Raw genomic sequence first — 25,025 nt, forward strand, 5'->3', positions numbered from 1 at the left:
CGGACACACCCGGATAGTCCACTCACAGGCGTCTAGGGGCGGAGCCTGGGCGGAAGCGGAAGCGAGTGAAGAAAGGGCTGATGCTCCGGCGTTCGCATGCGCCGTGTGTAGTGTTTTCTTCCGCCCGGCCTGGTGTGGCGGTGTGTTGTTGCACGTGGTATGGCGTGCTCCTTGTTCTTCGCAGAAGCTGCCCTAACTGGTGGTTGTGGCGGACGATAGAGGAGGATGTGGGGCGCGGCGATGGGGCTGCCTCCGCGGCTGGCGCTGTCAGTGCTGGCTGGTCCCGGTCGCTCTTGCATTCTGGGGTCTGGAGCTGCGACGCGGAAGGACTGGCAAGCGAGGAACCGTCGTGACTTCTCTGACTTCTACCTGCAGCCGTTATTTGATCCTGATTTAGAGGAGTCACCCTTTTATCCATCCAAGGGTCGATCCGAGCCTACGCGTCACGTAGCAAATAAGAAATTGGCCAGGAACCTGGCACGACACCTGCTGGGGTTCCAAAAACCATCCCGTCAACTTATACTAGAGTGCAACCCAGGTGAGATGAGCAGAAGTTTGCTCTTAACCTTTACACCCCTAATTTTCTAAGTTATGTTTTATTGTGTTTTAGTTCAGAAAACCTAGCGAGAGTCATTTCTCTCCTTACACCATTGTGGGTCTCAGTGATTGAAATGAGGCTGTCAGGCTGGACGCCAGGTGCCCTTGCCCTCTGAGCGTTCTCATTGGCCCCGAATTGTACTTTTTCTTTTTTAAGCACCACTTCTTACAGAAAGTCGGTTCCGTTTAGATTAGACAGTAGTTTTTATGACGAAACATTCAGATAGTCCATGAGTCAGAAGTAAGCCGCAATCTCATATACCGGTTTTTCTTCAGAGGAATAGTGGGATTTTTGAGGAGTGTTAAGTTTTGCTGTCACTGACAGGCTGCAGTGCTCTGCTACTTACCTGTTGGGATGTTGTGCCTAATCATCTTTTTACATGTGTAAAAAGAATCATATCTGGGAGTGTTGTGAGATTTAAAACTTGTGTAAAACCCTGCTTTGGAAGAGACTGTGGCCAGGCGTGGTGACACAAACCCTTATTCCCTGCAGAGGCAAGCTGATCTCTGAGCTCAAGTCCAGCCTGATCGACATAGCTAGTTCCAGGACAGTCAGGGCTACATAAAGAGAGACCCTATCTCAAAAAACAAAATAAAACAAAACTAAACAAAATAACAGCAAAAAAAGGAAAAATATTAAGATGGGCTTGATGGTACACACTTTTAATTTCAGCACTAGGTTGGCAGTGCCAGGCCCATCTCTATGAGTTTGAGGCCAGCTTGGTCCACATAGTGAGAGAGACTATGTATGTTGTTTATTTCGCAAATAAAACTTTTCTGTTAATATTCCAGGTTCTGGAGTCCTGACTGAGGCATTACTTAGAGCCGGTGCTAGAGTGGTTGCCTTTGAAAGTGAAAAGTCTTTTATTCCACATTTAAAGGTATATTTTCTAAATGTAGTTCCTAAAGTAATTTGATGTTCCCTCCACTAACTTTGAGTGTGTTAAAGAAGTGAAATTAAGCATAGTTTCTTCTTCTTCTTTTTTTTTTTGTTTTTTTTTTTGTTTGTTTGTTTTTTCGAGACAGGGTTTCTCTGTGGTTTTGGAGTCTGTCCTGGAATTAGCTCTTGTAGACCAGGCTGGACTCGAACTCACAGAGATCCGCCTGCCCCTGCCTCCCAAGTGCTGGGATTAAAGGCGTGCGCCACCACCGCCTGGCTAGCATAGTTTCTTCTTACGGACTTTTAGGGACCATGTCTGGTATCTCCAAAGACTAGGACCCATTGTGTCTTCAGCGCTTGTTGAGTAACTAAAAGCTTGCATGTTCTAGGATCTGTTTTCTAATTCCTATTGGGGCCCAGAAAATGATACCTCACAGTTTGACACATTGACATGCTGAGTATTTTGAAATAAAAGACAGTTGGAAGCCTGCAGACGTAGCCTCAGAAAGAAGGTGTCTCTACCTCCCTATTTCTTCACTTCTTTCCCCTTCAAATCGAGCCATAGAGACCAGAACTCCTATTCCCCAAGGACAGTCCCGGAAACTAGGACCCCTCCTGGCCAGGCAAAGCACAGCTTGTGATGATTGTTAGCTGTCCGTGTGAGAGCTGCCTGTAAAGCTAGTCTCTGACCTGCCTTGTGATAGATCACTTGTCTGTGCCAGTTTCCTGACAGCATGGAGAGAATGACTGGTTGACTGTGAAGTGCTGTGTGACCAAAAAAAAAAAAAAAATTGTGGAAATAGCTACGATAGCCAAAGACAGAATTTTTTTAAAAAATGAACTTTTGAGTAATGAGTTGTTTTTGGCCTTTGGTGTGGTTATGCTCAGTGGTAGAACAATTATTTGGCCTCGCACACAAAGTCTATGATACAAACCCAAGTGATGAAAGCAAGCCTGGCAGGTTAGGTGCCACATGCCTTTAATCCCACAAGTCTGGCGCAGTGGCAAAGCCACTAGATTTCAAGGCTAACCTAGCCTACATTGGGAATTTCAGACCAGACAGGGCTACTTAGATTTTTTTTTTTAAAGCTATGGTAGCCCAGGTTGGCCTCAGCTTCACAGACCTCCTCTTTCCTTCTGCCTCCCAAGTGCAAGTACCTGTTATGTGGGGACAGAGGCAGAAGAATCACCCAAAGAGGCCAGACTCACCTACATAGTGAGTTCCAGCCCAGCCAACGCTACCTAGGGAAGCCCAGTTTTAACATCATTTCCCACACCCTCCAAAGGAGACAGCTTTATAAACAGCTAATGCAATTAACAAAAAGAAAGGAAAAAGAAAGGAAAAATTGTTGTTGAAATTTTTTTTTTAATTTCAGGGTTTTTTTTGTTTGTTTTTTTGGTTTTTTTTTTTTTTTTTTTTTTTTTGAGACAAGGTTTCTCTGTGTGTTTTAACTGTCCTGGAATTCCCTGTGTAGACCAGGCTCACCTTACCCACCCTGCCTCTATCTTTTGAGTGCTGGGGCTAAAGATCTGGGCCTGGCTTGGTTTTGTTTTTTAATGTACTTGTGGTTGAATCCAGGGCCTTATGTGTGCTACTACGTAAGTACTGTACTGCTGATCTCCGCAGGTCCCGGGGAAGGTTACTTTTGTTTCAAAGCTGTTGCCCTTTGGTCATTTTTTTCCTGCAGCAGTTGATTTTTAGGTCCTCTGTTAAATTCGCGGTACATTAAGAATATTTGTACCTTCACATAGGATCGTTGGATTTCTTATTTGAGGTGCCGTAGTGCCTCCCTGGGCCTTGTGTAGGCTCTGTCATTGAGCTTTATACATCCCAGCCCTTGGACTTTAAGACCAGATCTCACTATATTATGTAGTCTTGTCTTAAACTTATTGTGTAACCCAGGCCCTCCTAGAGTTTGTCATTCTCCTGTCTCAGTTTCCTGAGTGATGAGATTGCAGATATGCCCCATTGTGCTCAGCTGTTTTTTTGAATTTTTTTTCTTATTTTTTGGGGTAGAGCTTTGGCTTGTAGCACAGTATACATGATAGAACTTCTAATGTCCCCTCCTCGTCTCTTCAGTCCTTAAGGAAGTATATGGAAGGAGAGCTGCGAGCGGTTCACTGTGACTTCTTTAAGATGGATCCTAGACATCAGGAAATAATAAAACCGGAATACAGCTCACAGGTCATTTTTCAGGATTTGGGAATAAAAGCGGTTCCTTGGACAGCAGGTAATTTTTGTCATTCACTAAAGCTAATTCTTTATAAACAGCCATTTCTTTACCAGTGTGGCTCATTTGTTTACTTGATGTACATGCAATATATAGAGAGATTTAGATTGTTCAGTTAATAAGCAAGTGGTATTACACTAAGCATGCCGTTCCTTTTTTCTGCTTGTGAATAACCATTTTATTTCTGTACAGGATAAGTTATGTACTAAAGGGGGGGCTTAGTTACTGAGTTCTATTTGTATATATTCATTGTACATGAGACTGTATTACATAATAATTTTCTTGTAAATATATGTTTAAATAAGTGTCGTTCATATAAATTCCCTTTCATATCACCTTGTCTTAGGGTTTGTATTGCTGTGGAGAGACACCGTGACAACCATGGGAACTCTTATAAAAGAAAACATTTATTGAGTTGGCAGCTTACAGTTTCAGAGATTTAGTCCATTATCATCATGATGGGGGCATGGTGGCTGGGAGTTATAGCATTGTTCAGGCAGATATGCTGCTGGAAAATTCTACATGTAGATCCAAAGGCAACAGAAAGTGAACTGTCTCACTGGGTGTGGCTTAAGCATATATGAGACCTCAAAGCCCACCTCTACACTGACAAACTTCCAAGAGCACACCTACTCCAAAAAGGCCATACTTCCTAATAGTGCTATTCCCAAACCATCACATACCTTTTTATATAAAATTCTTTTAAAGATTTATTTTGTGTGTATACATGTTCTGCCTGTATGTTTGTTTATACACCATATTCATGTAGTGCCCATGGAAGCCAGAAAAGGGCTTGAATCCCCAGAACTGGAATTTTAGACAGTTATAAACAGTTGTCAGCCACCATGTGGGTGCAAGGAATTGATAAATGTCCTACAAGAGCAGCTTGAACCTCTGAGCCATCTCTGCAGCCCCTCCCTATATTCCCCCTTTCACCTGTTATGCTGCTATACTTGATTCTCTTATAGCTTTGCTTCTATTTTCAGATCATAGTATGTATACATGATTTTTATGTTCCTATGTAAAATCTAATAACTACATATGCGGAAAACAAGATATTTGTCTTCTGGGGCTGGCTTAATTTGCTTAATATGATAATCTCCAGTTTCTTCCATTTCCTTGCAAATGACATGACTTTGCTTTTTTTTATGTTGTTTTTGTTTTATTTTTTGTTTTTTTTGAGACAGGGTTTCTCTGTGTAACATTCCTAGCTGCCTGGAACTAGCTCTTGTAGACCAAGCTGGCCTCGAACTCACAGAGATCAGCCTGCCTCTTTCTCCCAAGTGCTGGGATTAAAGGCGTGCGCCACTATTGCCCAGCTCATAACTTGTTTTTATGACTGAAAAAAAATGGCCTTGTGCATTGTAGTTAGTTTGAATGCATTAATAATAAATTATGATGCCTTCTTAATGGATTGTTCCATTAATCAGTACAAAGTGACCTTTAATCTCTTCCAACTTGTTTGTGTCTGAAACCTGTCAGAACAGGAGCATTTGCTTGGAGCACCTTCTCCATTCTTTCACCCTAGGTTTGCATCTCTCTGTCTTTGATCTGAGGTCTGGTTCTTAGAAGCAACAAATAATGAGATCCTGTTTTTGTTGTTGCTTTTTGGTTTCTTGGTGTGTGAAGAGTGGCGTTTTGGTTTGTTTGTTTGCTTGCTTGCTTTCTTGTTTAGAAAGGGTCTCACTATGTAGCCTTGACTGGTCTGAACTAAGCCTCAAACTCATAAAGATCCATTTGCCTTTGTCTTGATGCTGGGATTAAAGGTATGCCCACCACACCTGACTTAGGTCCTATTTTTAAATGCAGTTTACTGATCTATACCTTTTGATTGGGGAATTTAGGCTACTAACACTTAGTTTTATTATTGAAAAGTATCTATCCCTGCTATTTTATTGATCTTGTGGTATTTTCTTTCTCTCCTTTGCTTAACTGCTGTTTCTAGTGTATTTATTCTTTCCTTTAGCCTCCTGGATGTTTTATCTTTCTCTTCAGTCTGAAGAATTCCTTCAAGCATCTTCTGTAGGACTGGCTGGCTTAGTGGCTATGATTCCTTTAGTCTGCTCTTATCATGTAATGCTTTTCTTTCTCTTTTGGTGTTGACAAAGCTTTGTTGGGTGCAATATTCTGGGTTCACAGTTGTCATCTTTTAGAGACTGAAGTGTCATCCCAAGCCCTCCTGTCTTAGTTTCTGTTGAGACATCTGCTGTTACTCTGCTGGCTTCATTGGCGTACAGCCTGCCATTTCTCTCTTGCAGCTTTCAAAAGTTTTCTTTGTTCTCTATAGTGAGTGGGTTTTTTGTTTGTTTGGTTTAGTTTTGGTTTCTTGAGACAGAGATTCTCTGTGTAGCCCTGGCTGTCCTAGAACTCACTACCTAGACCAGGCTGGCCTTGAACTCAGAGATAAGCCTGCCTTTGCTTCCCAGATTAAAAGCATGACCACCACCCAGCTGAGCATTTTGACTGACATGAAGTGGAAAAGTTCTTCTCTGGTCTTGTCTGTTTGGTGCTCTAAATGCATTATTAATTGAATGGGCATGTCTTTCCCTAGATTCTGCTATGATTTTAATTAAAATATTTTCTATGCCTTTAGCATGAATCATTCTTTTATGCACATGATTTGTAGATTTGGTCCTTTTTATAGTTTCTGCAGATCTCACATGTTCTGTTGATACCTTCAGTTAATTTATTTGTATCATTTTTCTGAATATTCCAATTTCTCCCCTTTGTCTTGAGCCCAGATAGCGCATCTTCACATTGGTCTGTTCTACCAGTCAGGCTTTCCTTGGAGATTTTTATTTGACTTACTGAGTTTAATATTTCAAGTATTTTTTAAAGTACTTCTATCTACTTACTGAATTTCAATTTATATCCTTACTTAACCTTATTTCATTAAGCCATTATGTTCTCTTGGAATTTGTGCAGGAATTTATTGGTATCCTCTTTCGATTTCTTTGGATATACTTGCAATCTCTAGTGTACCTCTAAAAGTAGAACAGTGTCTGCAGAGATAATCACTGTCAAAGGGTAGGCCCACTGTGAGCGTATAATAGAGTCAAATACACAATTCCATTTAAGTGCCAATCATTTTAGTAAGTACAGGAACACTGATGCTGTCCGTATTAAGATATTCATCACAGTGAGTATGTATGAAAAGGAAAAGGTAAAGATTGGGGATTAGTATTGAGTCGTTGAGAAAAGAAGAGGGGGAAATAAAAGGGTAAAAATAGGAACTGCAGGATTTCAGTGAAGTAATTTTAGCCAAGGTTAGACTAAGCAGAGGTAAAGAAATCCAGTGGCGGAGAGTGGCTAGAGAGATGGGTGGTTAACAGCACTTGCTGCTCCTCCTGAGGCCTGGAGTTTGGTTCCTAGCATTCATGTGGGCAGCTCACAGCTGTCTGTACTAACAGCTCTAGGAGAATCCTTGTGCACCTGTACCCAACATGTGTGCAGAAACACACATCTGTGCATAACTTTGAAATAATGAAAATAAATATTAAAAATAGACAAATTATCAAACAACCTAAAACAAGTCCCAGCTGTTCGGAGGCTGAGACACAGGGACCCCACAAGCCAGTTTATATCCCGTGTGCTTTGTACAAACCCGTGGAAATAAAGAAGAGTGGAGAGCAGGGTAGAAGGACAAAATTAGCCTGCTAAATCATGGTTGAGTATTGAACAGATGAGCGTGAAAGAGAAAGAGCTGGTTGGGGATAGAGAAACTGCCTGCAGTCTCACCTGATTGTTGCTGTGCACCTGGACGCCTGTCGCTGTCCAGGGTATCCTTCCACATCATGTCACGGAGCTCACTCCGTTGGGCATCCTTCACAGGTCTGCTCATACATAACGTCACACCTAAGGTAGGCCTTCAGGAGTCCAGTTTCAAATGCTTATCCCGCTCCTGGGTTGCACTTCCAGGTGTCTAGGGTGTGCCGCCTGACACAAGCGTCTGTGTTCTCATAAAGACTCTCAACCAGGTAACCATCTCACTGAATACTGCATGGCTCTAATTCAGATTTCTTCCCCCACTCTAGTTCCATGACTCTTTCTGGGGAAAATTGGGGCAATTAGAGACAGGACTAAGCTGGTAGCTCAGCGGGAGGTTTTGTTTGTTCATTTAATATGCTTGTATGTAAGTATGTGCATGTACATATGGGTGCCCTCAAAAGCCAGAAAAAGGCATCAGATCTACTGGAGCTGGAATTATAGATCACCATGAGCCACCCAAGGTGGGTGCCGGGAACCAACTTCGAGTCCTGTAGAAAAGCACTAAGTGCTCTTAATTGCTGAGCCATCTCTCCGGCTCCTAGAATCTTTAAAACGGTTGGGTTTTGCTACTCCCATGAGTGCTAAGAGGAAAGAGTATCTTTTCCTAGTGTCTCCTCCTCCTGCCATTGCCATAGGCAACAACTAGCTAATGCAGCAACTTTTGTGTTCTTCATTTTTTTCCTCTTTATGTATGTGTACATATTCTTGTTTGTGCACATGTACATGTGTATGCATGTGGAAGCCAGAGTTTGATGTTGAGTGTCCTCCTCCATAGCCCCAGGTCTGTCACTGAACCTGTTTAGGTAGACTGGAATTAGGCTCTCACACCTGCACGGTAAACCTCTCTCTGAGCCCTCTCCCTAGCCCCGCACAATTTCTCATTTTACTTCATTTCTAAACTAAACATTTGGGGGGAGTTGCCCCCTCTTCTTACAGTGTCACCCAGCTGTTGTGTTATTTCCCTGGTGATCTAGCGCGTCACCCAGCTGTTGTGTTATTTCCCTGGTGACCTAGCGCGTCATACCTACATGGCATCTACCATCTTGGATCCTTAATTGAAATGGTTACCATTGTTAACTAGCTTTGCATCAGTAAAATGTGACCATAGGAAAAAGTTTTAAGAAACTTATGCACGTCTGTGCTTGTATCCCTAACAGGTGTTCCTATAAAAGTATTTGGAATCCTACCTAATAAATACGAAAGACGAATACTTTGGAAAACTCTGTTCGATCTGTATTCCTGTGACTCTATATTCAGATATGGACGAATAGACCTGAATCTGTTTGTTACGGAAAAAGAATTTCAGGTGGGTTGTGAACAGGTGACTTGTGTTGCTGTGAGAGTGTACTGTAGAGAATGCTGTAGTCTTCTGAGGAACTTCAGCTGAATTTTTATTTGGGGTCCCTGACATTTGAGAGTTTCAATTATTTTACAATGTACCGTTAGTTCAGTGGCATTAAATATATTTATATTACACATGCGGTACTTGCTGTCTAGCTCTAAAATTTTTTATTTCTGTGTATGAGTGTTCTGTCTTTCTAGACATTAGATCCCATTACAGATGGTTCTTAGCCACCATGTGGTTTCTGGGAATTGAACTCAGGACCTCTGGAAGAGCAACCAGTGCTCTTAATCACTGAGCCTTCTCTCCAGCCTATCCAAAAATTTTTAGATTATCCAATGAACACTTAGCTCCCCATGTTTCCATTTCCTCAGCTCTAGTAGCCGTTGTCCTGGCACCATCTGTGAGCTTGGCTTGAGTCAGCCTGTATTTGTCCTTTTGTGGCTGCTTTATCTCACTTAACATAATATCTTCAAGTTCATCTGTGTTAAAGTGTGTTGAAGTTTCTTTTTTTCTTTTTTAGCTGAATATTATTCAGCTATATGAACTTAGTAACTTGTATCTATTCATTTGTAAAAGAACACTTAGCTGCTTCCACCTCTCAAATATTATGATTAAAGCTTCCATAGAAGCCGGGCAGTAGTGGTGTACACCTTTAAATCCAGCACTCAAGGGGAAGAGGCAGGCGGATCTCTGTGACGTCGAGGCCAGTCTGGTCTATAAAGTGAATTCCAGAACAGCCAGGGCTGTTACACAGAGAAACCCTGTCTCTGAGGGGGGAAAAACTGCCACATACACAAGTCCTTGCTTTCAGGTTGTGACAGGGTGGTGTGCAGGTGGATATAAACTGTTTTCTTTATTTTATTTATTCATTGATCTGCTTATTTGAGAAGGGGCCCTCACTAGGACTGTTTTCCATTTGTCTAGACTAGTCGGCCAGTAAGCCCCGAGATCATCCTGTCTCTACCTCCTGATAAGATACAGGCGTGAACTGCTGCTGTGCCTGGCTTTTCTGTGGGTGCTGAGGGTCATCCTCAGGTTCTCATGCTTTTGTGGCAAGCACTGTACCACCCGAGCTGTCTCCCCAGCCCTTGCTTTCAGTGGTGCAGTTCATATAAGTAGAACTGGGATTGCTGGGTCATGTGGTAATTCCACATTTAACTTTTTAAGTGCCACGCTACCTTCTTTGTAGATACATTTTACTTTTCCAACAGTAGGATACAAGTATTCAGAATTTTTCCATTATCATACTTGTGTTTGTTTTTTATTTAATTTTGTGAGGTTCTTTTTGTTTGTTTTGATTTGTAGGTTTATTTTGTTTTTCAAGAAAGGGTTTTCTGTGTAATAGCCCTGGCTGTCCTGAACTTGCTGTGCTTGCACTCACAGAGATCTACCTGCTTCTGCCTCACAAGTGCGGAGATTAAAGGTGTGTGTCACCACATCCAGCTAATTTTGTGTTTCTTCTTAGTGTGTAAGCATGAATGCATATATGCCACACCATATGTGTGGGAGTCAAAGGTGTCCAGGGATCGAACACAAGTCAGCAAGCTTACCCAGCCACGTCATCCCGCTGGCCTTTTCTTTGTATTTTTGATACCCTCTCATAGTTGGATGAAGTCGAGTTTCATTATGTTAGTGTTTTCCTAATGGCTAGTTAGGTTGGATATCTTTTTTATTTACTTACCGATCATTGCATATCTTTCCAGAAGCAGAGTCTGTGAACATCTTTTGTCCTTTTTGGTTTTTCATCACCATGACTGACGTTATCTTTGATAGGAGGGTACATCAACACTTCTTTCCATTAAAAATGAAATTCATGCCGGGCGGTGGTGGCGCACGCCTTTAATCCCAGCACTTGGGAGGCAGAGACAGGCGGATCTCTGGGAGTTCGAGGCCAGCCTGGCCTACAAAGGGAGTTCCAGGACAGGCTCCAAAGCTAGAGAAACCCTGTCTCACCAAAAAAATAAAAAATAAAAAAAAAAATGAAATTCACGTCCCAGTGAAAACAGCAGAGGAAGTTGATTTTATAGACAGTGGAGAACTGAAGAAAGCTAAACCAAAACATGATAATCATTCCACAATTAATATTCCTAAAGCAGAAATAGAGATGCAGAACAATAGAAAGATAGCAAATTGGTTACCACCGTGTTCTTTCAGATGACCTTTATAACGATTAATACAGAAGGACGGTCATTGTGTTGGCAAGTTGTCCCTGGCTTGTTTGGGAACTTCGGCTGCTCCTGATTTCTGGGAAAAGCAAATAAGCAGCACGGGTTCACCTTGGTGGCACGGAGCTCAAGACCGTGTGGCTCCGTTTAACTTTTAGTCTGCTCTTTGGGAGTCTAGTGCACAGACAGCAGCCCCTCTACATTTTCCTTTTTAGTGAGGAGGTGTCCTTCAGTCCTGAGCAGTGCTGTTAGGATCTGCTAAGGGATCACAGTGCTTCCTGTGCGTGAGCTCTCCTCCAGTATAATTGACAGTGCCCATTTGTCCATAATGGATCCCTAGGTAGGAATACGGTGTAAGAAATGAGGGAATGTTTCCTCACCCAGATAGTATATATTGGCTAACCATGTAGAATGAGAGTAGACAATCCTGACCCTTCATACATACGTATGTGCATACATGCATACATAATACATAATTCATATACAGTATATAAACAAAAAATGAGAGCAAGGTATGTAAGAATGCTCTTTAGGTTGTAAGTTGGCCACAGTGTGTGTGGTCCAGCTATTTGGGAGGCACTGGGGGTAGAGGAGGAAGGCTCAGGACCAAGGTCATCCTCTAATACATCGCTGCAGACCAGCCTGCACTACATGAGACCCAAAATTTTGTCTTGCTTTCAGCTTCTTTAACATGGACTTTTCTGTGGGATCCTTTCTCAGTGATACCTTCCATTAATAATAAGAATAATACCACCTTAATGTCCAGCAAGAGTCAGCTTTGCTGGGATGGTGGTGGTATACCCCATAAATCCCAGCACTCAGGAGACAGAGGTCAGCCTGGTCTACAGAGTGAGTTCCAGGACAGCCAGGGCCACACACAGAAACCCCATCTCAAAAATACGATTAATAATTATTTTTTATTAAAAAGTCATTTTGTGTGTGTGTGCGTGTGTACACTCATATTCACTCACATGCGTGCACATCATTGTTAGCCACGTGGGAGTCAGGAGAAAACTTGGAAGTGTCATTTCCTCCTTCCGCCATGTTGGTCCCAGGGATTGGACTCAGGTCCTCAGGCCTTCAGGCTTGGTGACCAGCACCTTTACCCAGTAAGCCATCTTACCATCCCCAGCCATAACAATTCTTGATGCACATAATTCTAACATACCTATCTTTCTCCATAGCACATGCTGTTATGTTGTGTTGTTGTTAGATCCATCGTGTAGGAACTGTGTCGGTGGGTAAATGATGAGTTTCTCCTACTTGTGTTTGTAGTTTTTGAAACAGTCTTGCTCTGTAATATGGGCTGGATATTGAACTCACTCTGTAGCCCAGGCCAGCTCTGAACTCAAAGGAACCCTGCCTTAGTTTCGTTAGTGCTGCGGTTGCAAGGTGTTTGCTACCATGTCTGGTCATTATACATTTTTTACTTTTGCTTTTGTTAAATAAAATTTCCCCCTGAAGCCCGGCGGTGGTGGCGCACGCCTTTAATCCCAGCACTTGGGAGGCAGAGGCAGGTGAATCTCTGTGAGTTCGAGACCAGCCTGGTCTACAAGAGCTAGTTCCAGGACAGGCTCCAAAGCCACAGAAACCCTGTCTCGAAACCCCCCCCTCCCCAAAAAAAATTTCCCCTTGAAAGTCACATTATTAAAAGCAATTTCATATGTAGTAATTTTTTTTTTTTTTTTTTTTTTTTTTTTTGGTTTTTCGAGACAAGGTTTCTCTGTGGTTTTGGAGCCTGTCCTGGAACTAGCTCTTGTAGACCAGGCTGGTCTCGAACTCACAGAGATCCGCCTGCCTCTGCCTCCCGAGTGCTGGGATTAAAGGCGTGCGCCTGTAGTAATTATTTTGAGATTTTAATTTTATTTCATGTGTATGATTGTTGCCGGAATGAATGTCTGTGTACCGTATGCATGTAGTGCTTGAGGGGTCAGATGAGGGTGTGGAATTACAGACAGTTGTAACATGTCATGTGGGTGCTGAGAATTGAACCTGAGTCCACTGGAAGAGCATCAAGTGCTCTTAACTGCTGAGCCATCTTTTTGGCCTGTGGTTTTGTTTTGTTTACATTTTTATTTAGATGCATGTATTTATGCCATGTGTGCGTGTACTTGGCAGAGGCTAGAAGGTGTTGGAGCTAGAGTTACAGGCTCAACAATTCTTGATGCACAATTTAATAGCTCACAGTTTGAGTTCTGAGTGGCATTTTGTCTGTGCCAAGAACCAAATTCCAGTCCTCAGGAAGAGCAGCAAGTGCTCTTAACCAGCCCAGCCCATATACAGTCAATTTTGTATGTTGATACCATATGTTTTCAAAAAAGAAAACTCTGATTGAAAATCCTTAAATTTAATGTTTTGTGCTTAGTTCTCACTGTCCGGTTTGTTGAGACAGGGACTCTGTATGTAGTCCTGTCTGTCCTGGAACTCACAGAGATCCTCCTGCCTCTGTCTCCTGAGAACTAAGTTCAAAGGTGTATGCAACCACACCTGATCAATTTTCATCTTTTAATTTAAATTTCTAGATGCTATTAAGATGTTAAAGTTAAGATCTGACATTTGATATTGATTATGAGTCTATGTAACATAATTTTGTCTTTTTTTTTTCTTCACTAGAAACTGATAGCAACTCCTAAAAGGCCAGATTTATACCAGGTATTGAGTGTGCTTTGGCAAGTGGCTTGTGAAATTAAGTTTATTCACATGGTGAGTAAAGTCTCCGATGCTGGGACAACTTTATAACTCAGAGGCTAATTTATTAAAAGACTTAATTTTATTATTTTCCAACGTATTTAGTTTAGTTTTATTTTGAGATAAAACAAAACTAAATCTACCTGGTGTGAGTTCACAGAGATCCTCCAGCCTCTGCATCCTGAATTCTGGGATTAAAATCATACACTATCACCAGTTATTGAAAGGAAAGTAATGTTGATACTTCTTTGGCACCTTTTTTCTCTAATCATAAAAGTAATACGACAATAAGGTGGTGGTGCTGCCTGCCTTTAATCCCAGCACTCGGGAGGCAGGGGCAGGTGGATCTCTGTGAGTTCGCGGCCCACCTGGTCTACAGAGCAAGTTCCAGTACAACTAGCATGACTCATAGAAACCTTACCTCAGGAAAAAAAAAAACAATATGACTAGCTCATGATAAAACTAGGAAACTTACTGGGTGGTGATAATGCACACCTTTAATTTCAGCATTGGGGAGGCAGAGGTCAGCCTGATCTACAGAGCTAATCCCAGGATAGCCAGGACTACACAACCTTGCCCCAAGAAAACAAACAAACAAACACAAGACAATGAAACTTGGTTTGAGACATGCTCTACGAAAAGGAAATTTTGTGAATCAGTACTGTAGTTCTATAGGACATACAGGACATATTTTGGTCTTCTGTTTTTGTATGCTTTTCTTTTTTTTTTTCTTTAATATAGTGAATATCACATTGCCTTGTTTTATGAGACAGGGTTTCATTATATAACCCAGGCTCACCTCAGACTCTCCATCCTCCTGTCTCAGTATCTTAAGTGCTAGGATTATAGATGCATACCATCATATGTAGCTTTACCCAATCTCTTACCTGTTACACAAAAGATGCTGTTTGGATATTGTAGTTCAAATAGTCATTGTTAATACTTATTTAGCAATGCCAGATAGGATTTGAACTGATTTATTCTTTTATTTGTGTGGGGGTTTTGGATTTGAACAGAGAGACAAGTGCTCAAATACAGAGTTACAGCCCCAGCCCCTAGATATGGTTTGGTTTTTATCTGGTTTTGTTAACAGGGTGGGGTTGACTGGATCTCATAGCCCAAGCTACCTCTACCTCCTAAATACTAGGATTATATTGTACACCACCACACCCAGATTTGCATAGGTATTTTTTTTTCAGTTTTTTTTTTTTTTTTGGTTTTTTTTTTGGGGGGGGGGTAGCAATAACTTGTGGTGTTTGACTAAAGAGAACTAACAGAATTGAGGAGCCTTCAGCCTCATTTGAGATCTATGTAAGCGAAAGAATTACCTGGGGTAGAATAGATGGCTCAGTTGGTAAAGTGCTTACAGTACAAGCATGAGAACCTGAGTTCAATTCCCAGTACCCATGTAAAAAAGAGCCTAAGGGCTTGGGGAGGCAGAGACAGGAGGATTCTTGGGGCTTGCTAGCCAGCTAGACCTACAGAATCCAAAGATCCAGGTTCTGTGAGAGACCCTTACTCAAAACTAATGTGGAGAGAACGATAGAGGAAAAGACCTGAAAACAGCCTCCACCCTCCACACACATGCCCATGTGCACATGTACCACATAGATCTACAGAAAGAAAGAAATATCTTGTCTGTTTTTCTTCCTCCAGGAACCTTGGTCGTCGTTTAGTGTATATACTGAAAATGGGCACTTAGAGAAGACAAAGCTTAGGGTAAGAACTAATGATGCCATTCCCATGTATCACATTTATTTTCTTTAAGATTGTCTTCAGAGGCTAGAGAAACGTCCACCCCACAAAAAAGGATTATCTTTTCTGTATTAAGTTTTTCAGTAATAAAGTTATGCATGCTTATATTTGCACACACAGTAAATAAGTGTATGTTTAGAAAAAGATAAGGAAAAGGCTAGTCAATAATACATTTGTATTCTTGTATCTGCTAGTGGTTTTCCTTGAACATAGCAGGAACTTGGTTCATGTTAATGTTGTGTCTGGGCTCTGATTTTACTATAACCACAGCTCAGTACACTGTAGGCTGAAGTTTCCTGTCTTGGAGCCACTTGGTCCCAAATATCCAGCAGCTGCTTCCAAATTATCACACAGAGACTTAATATACTTATAAATGCTTAGGCTTATTATTAACTAGCTCTTACACTTTAAGTTTTATTACTCTTTATGCTCTGTCATGTGACAGTACCTTTTCTCATCACAGCATGCCCATCTTTCTCAGCTTCTGGCCAGTGTCTCTCTGCCCTTCTCCTTCCCTTCATCCTTACTTTGGTCACCCTGCCTATACTTCCTGCCTGGCTACTGGCCAATCAGCATTTTATTAAACCAATTTGAGTGACAAATCTTTACAGTATACGAGAGGATTATTCCACAGCAATACACTTTAGCTGTCTGTTTTAGATAGAGGACTCAGTCTGAGCTTGCAGCCCAGGAGGTGGTGAGTGGTTTGCTAGACACATATTGGGGTTTGCCCCACGGCTGAGCATTGGAGTAGGACCCTCACATCACCTCTGGTGGCAAATGTAAGCAAGTCATATACAGAATAAAAAGCTCGTCCTTCTAGGTTACTTTTTGCTCAGAACTCTGACATGACCCGGGTTATAAAGTGTTAGGCCTTCAGTAAGAAAACCTAGAGACACTGGGGATGTGCAAGTGGCTTGGAGGAGTAAAGGTCAGTGCTTACCCTGCAATAGTTTATGACTAACGAAGTTATTTCTTTTCTGTCTAGGAATCATTAAAATCAATGAAACAAAATATGTATTTGATTCAAATGACTCCTCGTAAAGGTTTATTTACAGAAAACTTAAGTCCGTTGAATTATGATATATTTTTCCACATGGTAAAGCACTGCTTTGGGAAGCGCAGTGCCCCAATAATACAACATTTACGGTAAGTAGAAATTCAGTGAAGACAAACTGTAAAAGTAGTGATTTAATGTGACTTTCTCCTGTGTTATAAGGTAGTTTTTCACATCTTGATTTAGAGTAAGATGTGCCCATGTTCATTTGCCTGTTAAAAATACTTCCTTCTAGACTGGAGAGATGATTGAGAAGCAGTTCACAAATGAATGTAATTCCAGTTCCAGGGGCTCCAACACCCCCTGCTTTGCCTCTGTGGATGCCACACACACGACACGCACACACCTACCCATAAGATAAGATTTAAAAAGCAGTAAGTAAAGATACCTGTTTCCCTGTTGTGTATTATGTTTTCTACACCTCCCTCTGACCACTTGTTTGGCAGATGACTCAGGCTTCTTACTGACTAGCTCTACATATAAATTAGCCCATTTCTAATCATCTGTATATTGCCACATGCCCCATAGTTTACTAGTCATGGTCTGGCATATTATTCCTCTGGTGACTGTTGGCATCTCCCCGACTCTGCCTTCTTTCACCCTGTCTCTCTGCTTGGACTTTCCGCCTAGCTATATTCTGCCCTGCCATAGGCTGAAGCAACTTCTTTATTAACCAATGGTAATAAGACATATTTACAACATACAGAGAGGTATCCCACATCATTGTTCAGTGTATGTTTATTTTGTTTTTATGTCTGTGCACACTTGTGCTATTCCTGTGTCCTTTGGAGACCAGAACAGCATTTGTATCCCTGGAGCTGGAGTCACAAGAGCTGCCTGACATAGGTGCTGAGAACTGAGCTCAGGTCCCCAAGAAGAGCATCAGACACTCTTATCCACAGAGCCATCTCTCCAGTCAGTGTGGTGTGCTATCCATTCACCTTGTAACTAGCAGTCCCTAAAGTGTTATCAGAAGATGGAAAAAGTGTTAAAATAGTTATTTTAATTAATAGTCATTTACCATATAGCCTTAATGAGACTGTTAACTAGAAATGTTTATTTTTAGTTAATTTATTTGTTTAGTTATTTAGAGATTCAGTTTTATATAGCCCAGGCTAGCCTAACTTTCTGTACAGTCAGAGATGACTGAACTTCTGACCCTCCAGCCTTTACTTCCCAAGCACTGGGATTATAGGTATATAGATGTATACACCACAGTATTTACACAAAAACAGTGAGCCTGTAATCTCAACTCACAGGAACTCAGGGCAGGAGAATCAGTCACATGAGTTTAAGGCCTGTATTGTAAATTGCAGATCAGACTGAGATATAGAGTGAAACCATCTTTAAAAAGCCTCACACATAGGTTGTTGCACACTTTTAATCCCAGCAATTGGGAAGCAGAGGCAGGTGGATCTCTGTGAATTTGAAGCTAGTCTGATCTACACAGTGAGTTTCCATGCCAGCCAGGGCTATGTGGTGAGATCCTATCAAAAAAATAAAAAGATAATATGTAAACTAGAATTTTTGTGAGGTTTGATTACACTATATTAAACTTAAATTGGTGTCTAGCTCTGAAATTTTAGGAACAACTATCCAGTCTCCTGAGTGCTAAGATTTTGGCTTAACATTTTATATAAAATATTTCTCATCCAAGCCAAGTATGGTAGTACATACCTATAATCCTAATACTTGGGAGGTTTCTGTCCCACCCAGATCCCCCAGTTGTTAAGTCCCAAAGAAACACACAGAGGTCTACATTAATTAGCTCAGGCTTCTTATTAACTCTTATAACATATATTAGCCCATAATTCTTGTCTGTGTCAACTACCTGGCTTGGTACCTTTATCAGTGAAGCTTTCTCATCTTGCTTCCTATGCATCTGGATGACGGCTGTAGACTGAGCTTTCCTCTTCCCAGAATTCTCCTCTTCTTGTTGCTCTGCCTATACTTCCTGCCTGGTTGCCCCACCTATATTTCCTACCTGGCTACTGGACGATCAGCATTTTATTAAAATACAAGTGACAAATCTTTATAAAGTACAAGGTCATTGTTCTACAGCACTCCCCCCCCTTTTTTTTCAAAACAGTTCTGAATCTAATCTCCCATATTTAGCTTTCTTCCTGACCATTATCCATAACAACTTGTAACCAACACTCTAAACAAAGAAAAATATTCATAGTCCATTTTTTGGAATGTGGTTTTTTAGGCTACTTCCTGCTTATAATCTTATGGGGATCTAAATGAAAATTTGGGATTATGATCAGGTCCTAACTGGAGTATCCTGTGAGGCTTGATCATCTCAGCATTTTGAGTCTGTTCTGGATGTAGAACTCAGACATCTGGACCATCCACTCCTATTGGAGATTTCTCAGGGGACCTGATTTTTCTTAGCCAAGAATGAATTCACAGCCTCTCATTTCCTGTAGAAACAAAAAAACCTCTTCTCCAAAGTAACATATCTTTGACTTAAAGTTTGAAGTCAAAGCATTTCCAAAATATATATGTTGTATTAATCTAACAGCATTTGTAATCAAATGTCGTTTAGCAGCTGTTGTTCCTTCCTCAGCCATCAAACCATTCAAAGACAACACAATTAACATACATTATCCAGACTCTGTGTAGTTTCCATCTTTATGTGGCTTATTTTAAACTTTTTTTTTCAGACTAGGTTTCTCTGTATCTTTGGCTATCCTGGCACTCACTCTGTAGACCAAGTTGTCCTTGAACTCATAGAGACCAGCCTGCCTTTGCCTCTTAAATGTTGGAATTAAAGGTGTGTGCTACCACACCCAACTACTCTCTTTTTTATTTTAAGGACCTTATCCTTTTTTCTTTTCCAAGCCTACATATATTTTTAAACACACTGTAAACCATTTAGAGGTTTCTTTTGTCTGAATCTATCTTTACTGTATATCTCTCTTTTTCTGACCAAATGAGTCTTTAATTTGATAAGTGATGTAGCTGGGATTAAAGCCATGGCTTTGATGGCTAGATCCACCCCATTCCTTAGCTTTCTGAGAGTCTAGCCTCATGGCAGAGGTACTGGCCGGAGCCATGTTTATTGCCATAACTCTATGGCGCTTCCCTTCCACCACCAGGAAGCATGCTGTTTGTTATTCATCAACACCATTTAAGTGTTTTGTAGCAGAGCTTCTTAAAAGGGCTGCAAGGTTTTTGCAGCTAAAGCTGAGTCAGGAAGCTTCTCTTAAATGAGACACGCTTGCCTCTAGCAAACAATCCACCTGAGAAAATGATACCAAGAAGCCATGCTTAACTCTGTTCTTTTTGTGTCTAGAATTCCTTCTCAAATTCTCTCAGGTTTTAAGTGGATTTAGTTGTCCACATTGGCGCCATTTGTTAACAGAGATTTCTGTCCTGCCCTGTTCCATAGCGGTTCAGTCCCAAAGGACCACACAGAGGTCTACATTTATTATAAACTGGTTGACCTATTAGGAGTTCAGAGTCACCCCAGTACAGAGGATTTACATATATTACGTGTGTGTGTTGTGTGTGTGTGTGTGTATTCTGAAGTAAATTTAATTATATAGGCTAGTCATCTTAATTGAATTTAGGAGGCAACTCTCTTAGACTTAACTGTTGTGAAAAGGAATTAATCATGTTTACTTGTTTTTTGTTTGTTTTTGTTCAGTTCACTGAGCACAGTTGAGCCAATTGATGTACTGAGGCAGGTGAGACTAAGCCCTGGAGCGACAGTTCTTCAAATGTATCCTCAAGACTTCAAAAGACTGTTTGAAACTATAGAGAGTTCCGAGGACTCTATCTTTAAATGGATCTACGATGACAGCTTGGAGGACATTCAGGTCTAGGCAAACAGTCTACAAGCCATGAACTGTAGCTGCTTATCTATTTATTTGGAAATTATGAGACAAATGAAAACTGAATTTTAAGAAGTTAACGCCCTTTCAACAGAAGAGAAATTATCCTCGGCTGGCACAGATGGGGCTGGTACTTTCTTCTGAAGTTGATATCTTTTGACACACTGGAAAAGACAGTGGCTGTGGTTTTATTCAAAACTGAATAAAATATAAAGTTATCAGTTTGATCAGATCAATTTTTTTAAAAAAAAATTTACTATCTGCAGTAGATCAGTGGTAGAACACATACCTAATGTGTCCAAGGTTCTGGTTTTACATTACTCTCTGCTGTAGATCAATGGTAGAACACATACCTTATATTCTAAGTTGCGTTTTGTTGGTCTATTTTATCACAGCAACAGAATGAAATTAGGGCAGGTTTCTTATCTGTCTGCCTTAGAACTATGACATCCCGAACAACTTAAAGAAATTTGAAGACATTAAAAAGATGAAGAGATGGCTCAGTGGTTAAGAGCACTGACTGCTCTTCCAGAATTCCCAACAATCACATGGTGGCTCACAACCATCTATAACATCTATTAATATGTCCAAGGCTCTGGTTTGGCTTCCTAGCACAGGAAATTTAAAAAAAAAAATCTGTTTACTGAATACTTTAGTAGGTACGGGGTATTCCAAGTTGTAATTTAATTTCCTCTCTTTAAAAAGTCTTTTGGCCAAACATCTTTAAATATCACAATTTTTACCACTGCCAATTGCTTGCATTTTTCCAGTTTCTGTGCTGTAAAGCTTAGAAAAGGAACTGATTTGACCAGGCGATGTGGTCTTGGAACTTGGAAGGTAGCAGATCCATCAGTTCAGTGCCAGTGTGAAGTAAGGATGAATGTGAGGCCCCTTTGGCTAATAAGAGACCCTGTCAAACAAAACAGTATAAACTTGTTTCAGAAAGGGATGAGTTTATCTTTCTGTCTGTTGTAATGGATTATCAGGTACTATACAATGTAATTGTTTAAATTTTAGTATGTTTTAAACTTTTTTAGAAATAAAAAGGTTTTACATATTTATAATTTTTTGTCTCTAAATGCATAAGTGAAATATTAAATCGACCCCAAACTTATTTACCTTAGTTCTATAATATGTAGTCAGTGTGCTATCAGTGAGTAATTCTGTCTGTAACTGAAATTTGAGGAGCTACCCCTGTAGTTGCAGTGGTGGCTAAGATGGAAGGGTTCAGTAGACAAGAGTTGGAGACCAGTCTGGGGGGTGGTGGGGTCAGGAACAGGTGGAGTGTTTATCTGATCTTTATCAATAAAAACTCAGGAGTCAGGTATCAGGGTAAGAACCTGAATAATCAGAGGAGCAGCAGAAAACCAGTGACAACACCTCTCTCTCTCTTCCTCCCCGCCTCTCTCTTTCTCATTCCTCAGTCCAAAAAGGACCAAGTCCTTCTCTAAGCCCCACCCGTCTACTTCCTGTGTCTATCTGTCCTCAGTACTCCAAAACCTCTATGGTTAATTTTGGTCAGCTAGTAGCTAACCCTGCACTCTGATTCAAAGCAAACTTTATTGCCATTCTCGGGAACATCTGAAGTGGTCACAATATCACATAACATTGCTCCCTTTTGTCTAAATAAAAAGGAAAGGTTTTAGTTCTTAGGACAGAAAAACCATATACATTAAGAACAATTATCAGGTAAGAATTACGTTCACAATGTCCAGTTCATTTTCACTTGGCAAATCAGAGAAAATACTCCATCATATATCATATATTGGTGAGTTCAAAGTTTGGTACCTAATTCACTTTCTACCCTAACTTGTCTTACCAACCCCAAACTAATTTTAGACCTCAAACATTTTCTTACATAAACAATTTGAGCTTTTTTGTCTCTCAACCTTATATACTTTACACTACTTTTGTGAGTTTCATTTCTGAATTTGGTAGCAAATAAATTTGTAACTATTAAATATCTAGTCCTTAATTCCATCAGACACTCAAGAAGTATATAATATTTGAGTAAACAGGAAGTACAGAGCAAACCACTAAAACTATAGAAATGACTGAGACAGCTGACTGCCTACACAGTCTACCCAAGGTTCCTCTTTAATGTTGGGACATCCGTCTTCAACCAATAGGCCTAGAATATCTGACAGACTTTTCTTAATGAAGCAGGAATTTTGAAGGACTGGCCTTAGAGGCAGTCCCTGAGCAGCTCAGGTGCTATGGTGACTTTGACGCCTCATTTTCCCTACACATTAAGCTTCAGTTCCTGGTTTTACCTTTATCTATGGGCTGTATGGTGGTTAGATTTAATGTCAGATTGACATATTGTAGAGTCACCCGAGAAGAAAGGCTCAATGAAGGATTGTCTACATTTGTTTTGCCTGTGGATGGGCATGCCTATAGGGGACTCCAGACCCAAGGCACTGGGTAACACCAGTCCCTAGGGAAGAGGTCCTAAGCTGTGTAACAGTGGAGAAATCAAGCTGAACGTAGGGGAGAATGTGTGTTCATTTCTCTGCTGTTGACTATGGATGTTATGTAAGTCAATGTTTGAGGTCCCTTCCTTGATTTTTCCACAATGATAGACTGTAACCTGACATTTGAAATGAAATAAGCCCTTATATTCTAAGTTGCGTTTTGTTGGTCTATTTTATCACAGCAACAGAATGAAATTAGGGCAGGTTTCTTATCTGTCTGCCTTAGAACTATGACATCCCAAACAACTTAAAAGAAATTTGAAGACATTAAAAAGATGAAGAGATGGCTCAGTGGTTAGGAGCACTGACTGATCTTCCAGAATTCCCAGAAATCACATGGTGGCTCACAACCATCTATAACATCTATTACCATCTAGGTACAATAAGGGCAATTAGCTGTTGGGCAAGAAACTGCCATTGCCTCAACTTTTGACAGTATGCTGTAAAAATTGAACAAGCAGGATACAAGGGAAATTGACTTGTGAACTTTGCTAAGACAGGGTAGGCCAGTCCTTCAAAACCCCTACTTCACAAAAAAAGTCTAAGATATTCTGGGCTTAAAGGACAAATTGGGATATTCCGACATTGGAGAGGAACCTTCGGTGACTGTCCAGGTAGTCAGTTGTATCTATCATTTCTATAGTTTTGGAAGTAGTTTGCTCTGTACTTCCTATTTTATCAAGCACTATGCCCTTCTTGGGTCTTTGATGGGATTGAAGACTAGATAGTTATAGTTTTGTACTTTTCTTTGTTACCAAATTAAAAAGAGGAACTCACAAAAGAGATGTAAAGTTTATAAAGGTTGAAAAACATAAAAGCTCAAGTTGTCTAAGAAAATGTTTTAAGGTCTAAAATGATATTTTTGGATGGTAAGACATGTTATGATAGAAAGTGATTTAGGTATAAAACTTTGGACTCACCAAGATGGGATAAATAATAAAATTCTTTATCCAAAGTTGTCAAATATAAATGGACTAGACATTGTGAATGTAATTCTTGTTTGATAATTGTTCTTATAGTATATAGTTTTACTATGTCAGAGTTCAAACCTTTCCTTTTATTTAGACGAAAAGGTGAGGGGGATGTTGTGGGATATTTGATCACACTGTGAAACCCAAGATTGTGTTAAATAAAATCGAGCAAGAATAACCCAGGGTCAGATATTGGGGCTCAACCCAAAAATCAGAGAAGCAAAGTAGTCAAGCCACTAGAGAAGTTTTACCTCTATCAAGACTGGGCGACTGTAGATTAAACAAACTAAGAAGGCTAAGCAGCCTGGGCCTCTCCTTCCATTTTATATTCCCTCTAATGCTAGGATTAAAGGTGTATGACTTCCTAGTACTGGAATTAAAGATGTGAGTCATCACTACCTGGGTTTGTTTCTGCAGTGATCTTGTATAGCCCAGGGTGTCCTTGAACTCACAGAGACCCATCTGCCTCTGTCTCCCAAATCCTGGGATTAAAGGTGTGTGCCACCACTGCCTATCCTCTAGTGGCTTAGCTTTGCCCCTCTGATATTCAAGCAAGCTTTATTTATTAAAACATTAAGAAAAGGGGGCTGGAGAGATGGCTCAGCGGTTAAGAGCACTGCCTGCTCTTCCAAAGGTCCTGAGTTCAATTCCCAGCAACCACATGGTGGCTCACAACCATCTGTAATGAGGTCTGGTGCCCTCTTCTGGCCTGCAGGCATACAAGCAGACAGAATACTGTATAATAAATAAATAAATAAATATTTAAAAAAAAAAAAACATTAAGAAAATATCAGTATAAAAGTCAACCTTACAAAGGGAGTTCCAGGACAGGCTCCAAAGCTACAGAGAAACTCTGTCTCGAAAAACAAACAAACAAACAAACAAACAAACAAAAAAAGTCAACCTTAGCGCCTTTAATCCCAGCGCTTGGGAGGCAGAGGCAGGCGGATCTCTGTGAGTTCGAGAGCAGTCTGGTCTACAAGAGCTAGTTCCAGGACAGGCTCCAAAACCACAGAGAAACCCTGTCTCGAAAAACCAAAAAAAAAAAAAAAAAAAAAAAAAAACCAGAGTGGGAGGAAGTCAGAAATAAGGGTAGAGAGACACACAGGAAATAATATGGAGAGACTTCAAGTCTGGTGGCCTTTTTGGTTTGGGATGGCGAAAGGGAAGCTCTCTTTCTGAGATGCCAGCAAAGTATGAAGGTCAGCTGGTTGCTCATGTGTCTTTCTGAACTAGTAGGTTTTCACCTCAGTGT

The 25,025-nt window shown here is 40.7% G+C and overlaps 1 protein-coding gene across 1 annotated transcript; it reads left to right on the top strand.

Annotated features, from left to right (window-relative positions):
- Nucleotides 1-65: 65 nt before the first annotated feature.
- On the top strand, nt 66-21,375 carry Tfb2m (transcription factor B2, mitochondrial). The gene is made up of 8 exons (XM_057769915.1): nt 66-538; nt 1,390-1,478; nt 3,558-3,708; nt 8,634-8,782; nt 13,600-13,689; nt 15,331-15,393; nt 16,418-16,578; nt 20,139-21,375. The coding sequence occupies exons 1-8, from the start codon at nt 226-228 to the stop codon at nt 20,314-20,316; spliced, it is 1,194 nt and encodes a 397-aa protein (XP_057625898.1). The 5' UTR covers nt 66-225; the 3' UTR covers nt 20,317-21,375.
- Nucleotides 21,376-25,025: the final 3,650 nt, after the last annotated feature.

Source organism: Chionomys nivalis, chromosome 5, assembly GCF_950005125.1.
Source record: "Chionomys nivalis chromosome 5, mChiNiv1.1, whole genome shotgun sequence".
Classification (NCBI taxonomy): Eukaryota; Metazoa; Chordata; class Mammalia; order Rodentia; family Cricetidae; genus Chionomys; species Chionomys nivalis.

Excerpts from the sequence above, each read along its gene's own strand:
- Tfb2m (XM_057769915.1), top strand. The coding sequence starts at position 226 with ATGTGGGGCGCGGCGATGGGGCTGCCTCCGCGGCTGGCGCTGTCAGTG. Across the intron at positions 539-1,389 it reads TATACTAGAGTGCAACCCAG|GTTCTGGAGTCCTGACTGAG; the intron begins GTGAGATGAGCA and ends TTAATATTCCAG. Across the intron at positions 8,783-13,599 it reads TTACGGAAAAAGAATTTCAG|AAACTGATAGCAACTCCTAA; the intron begins GTGGGTTGTGAA and ends TTTCTTCACTAG.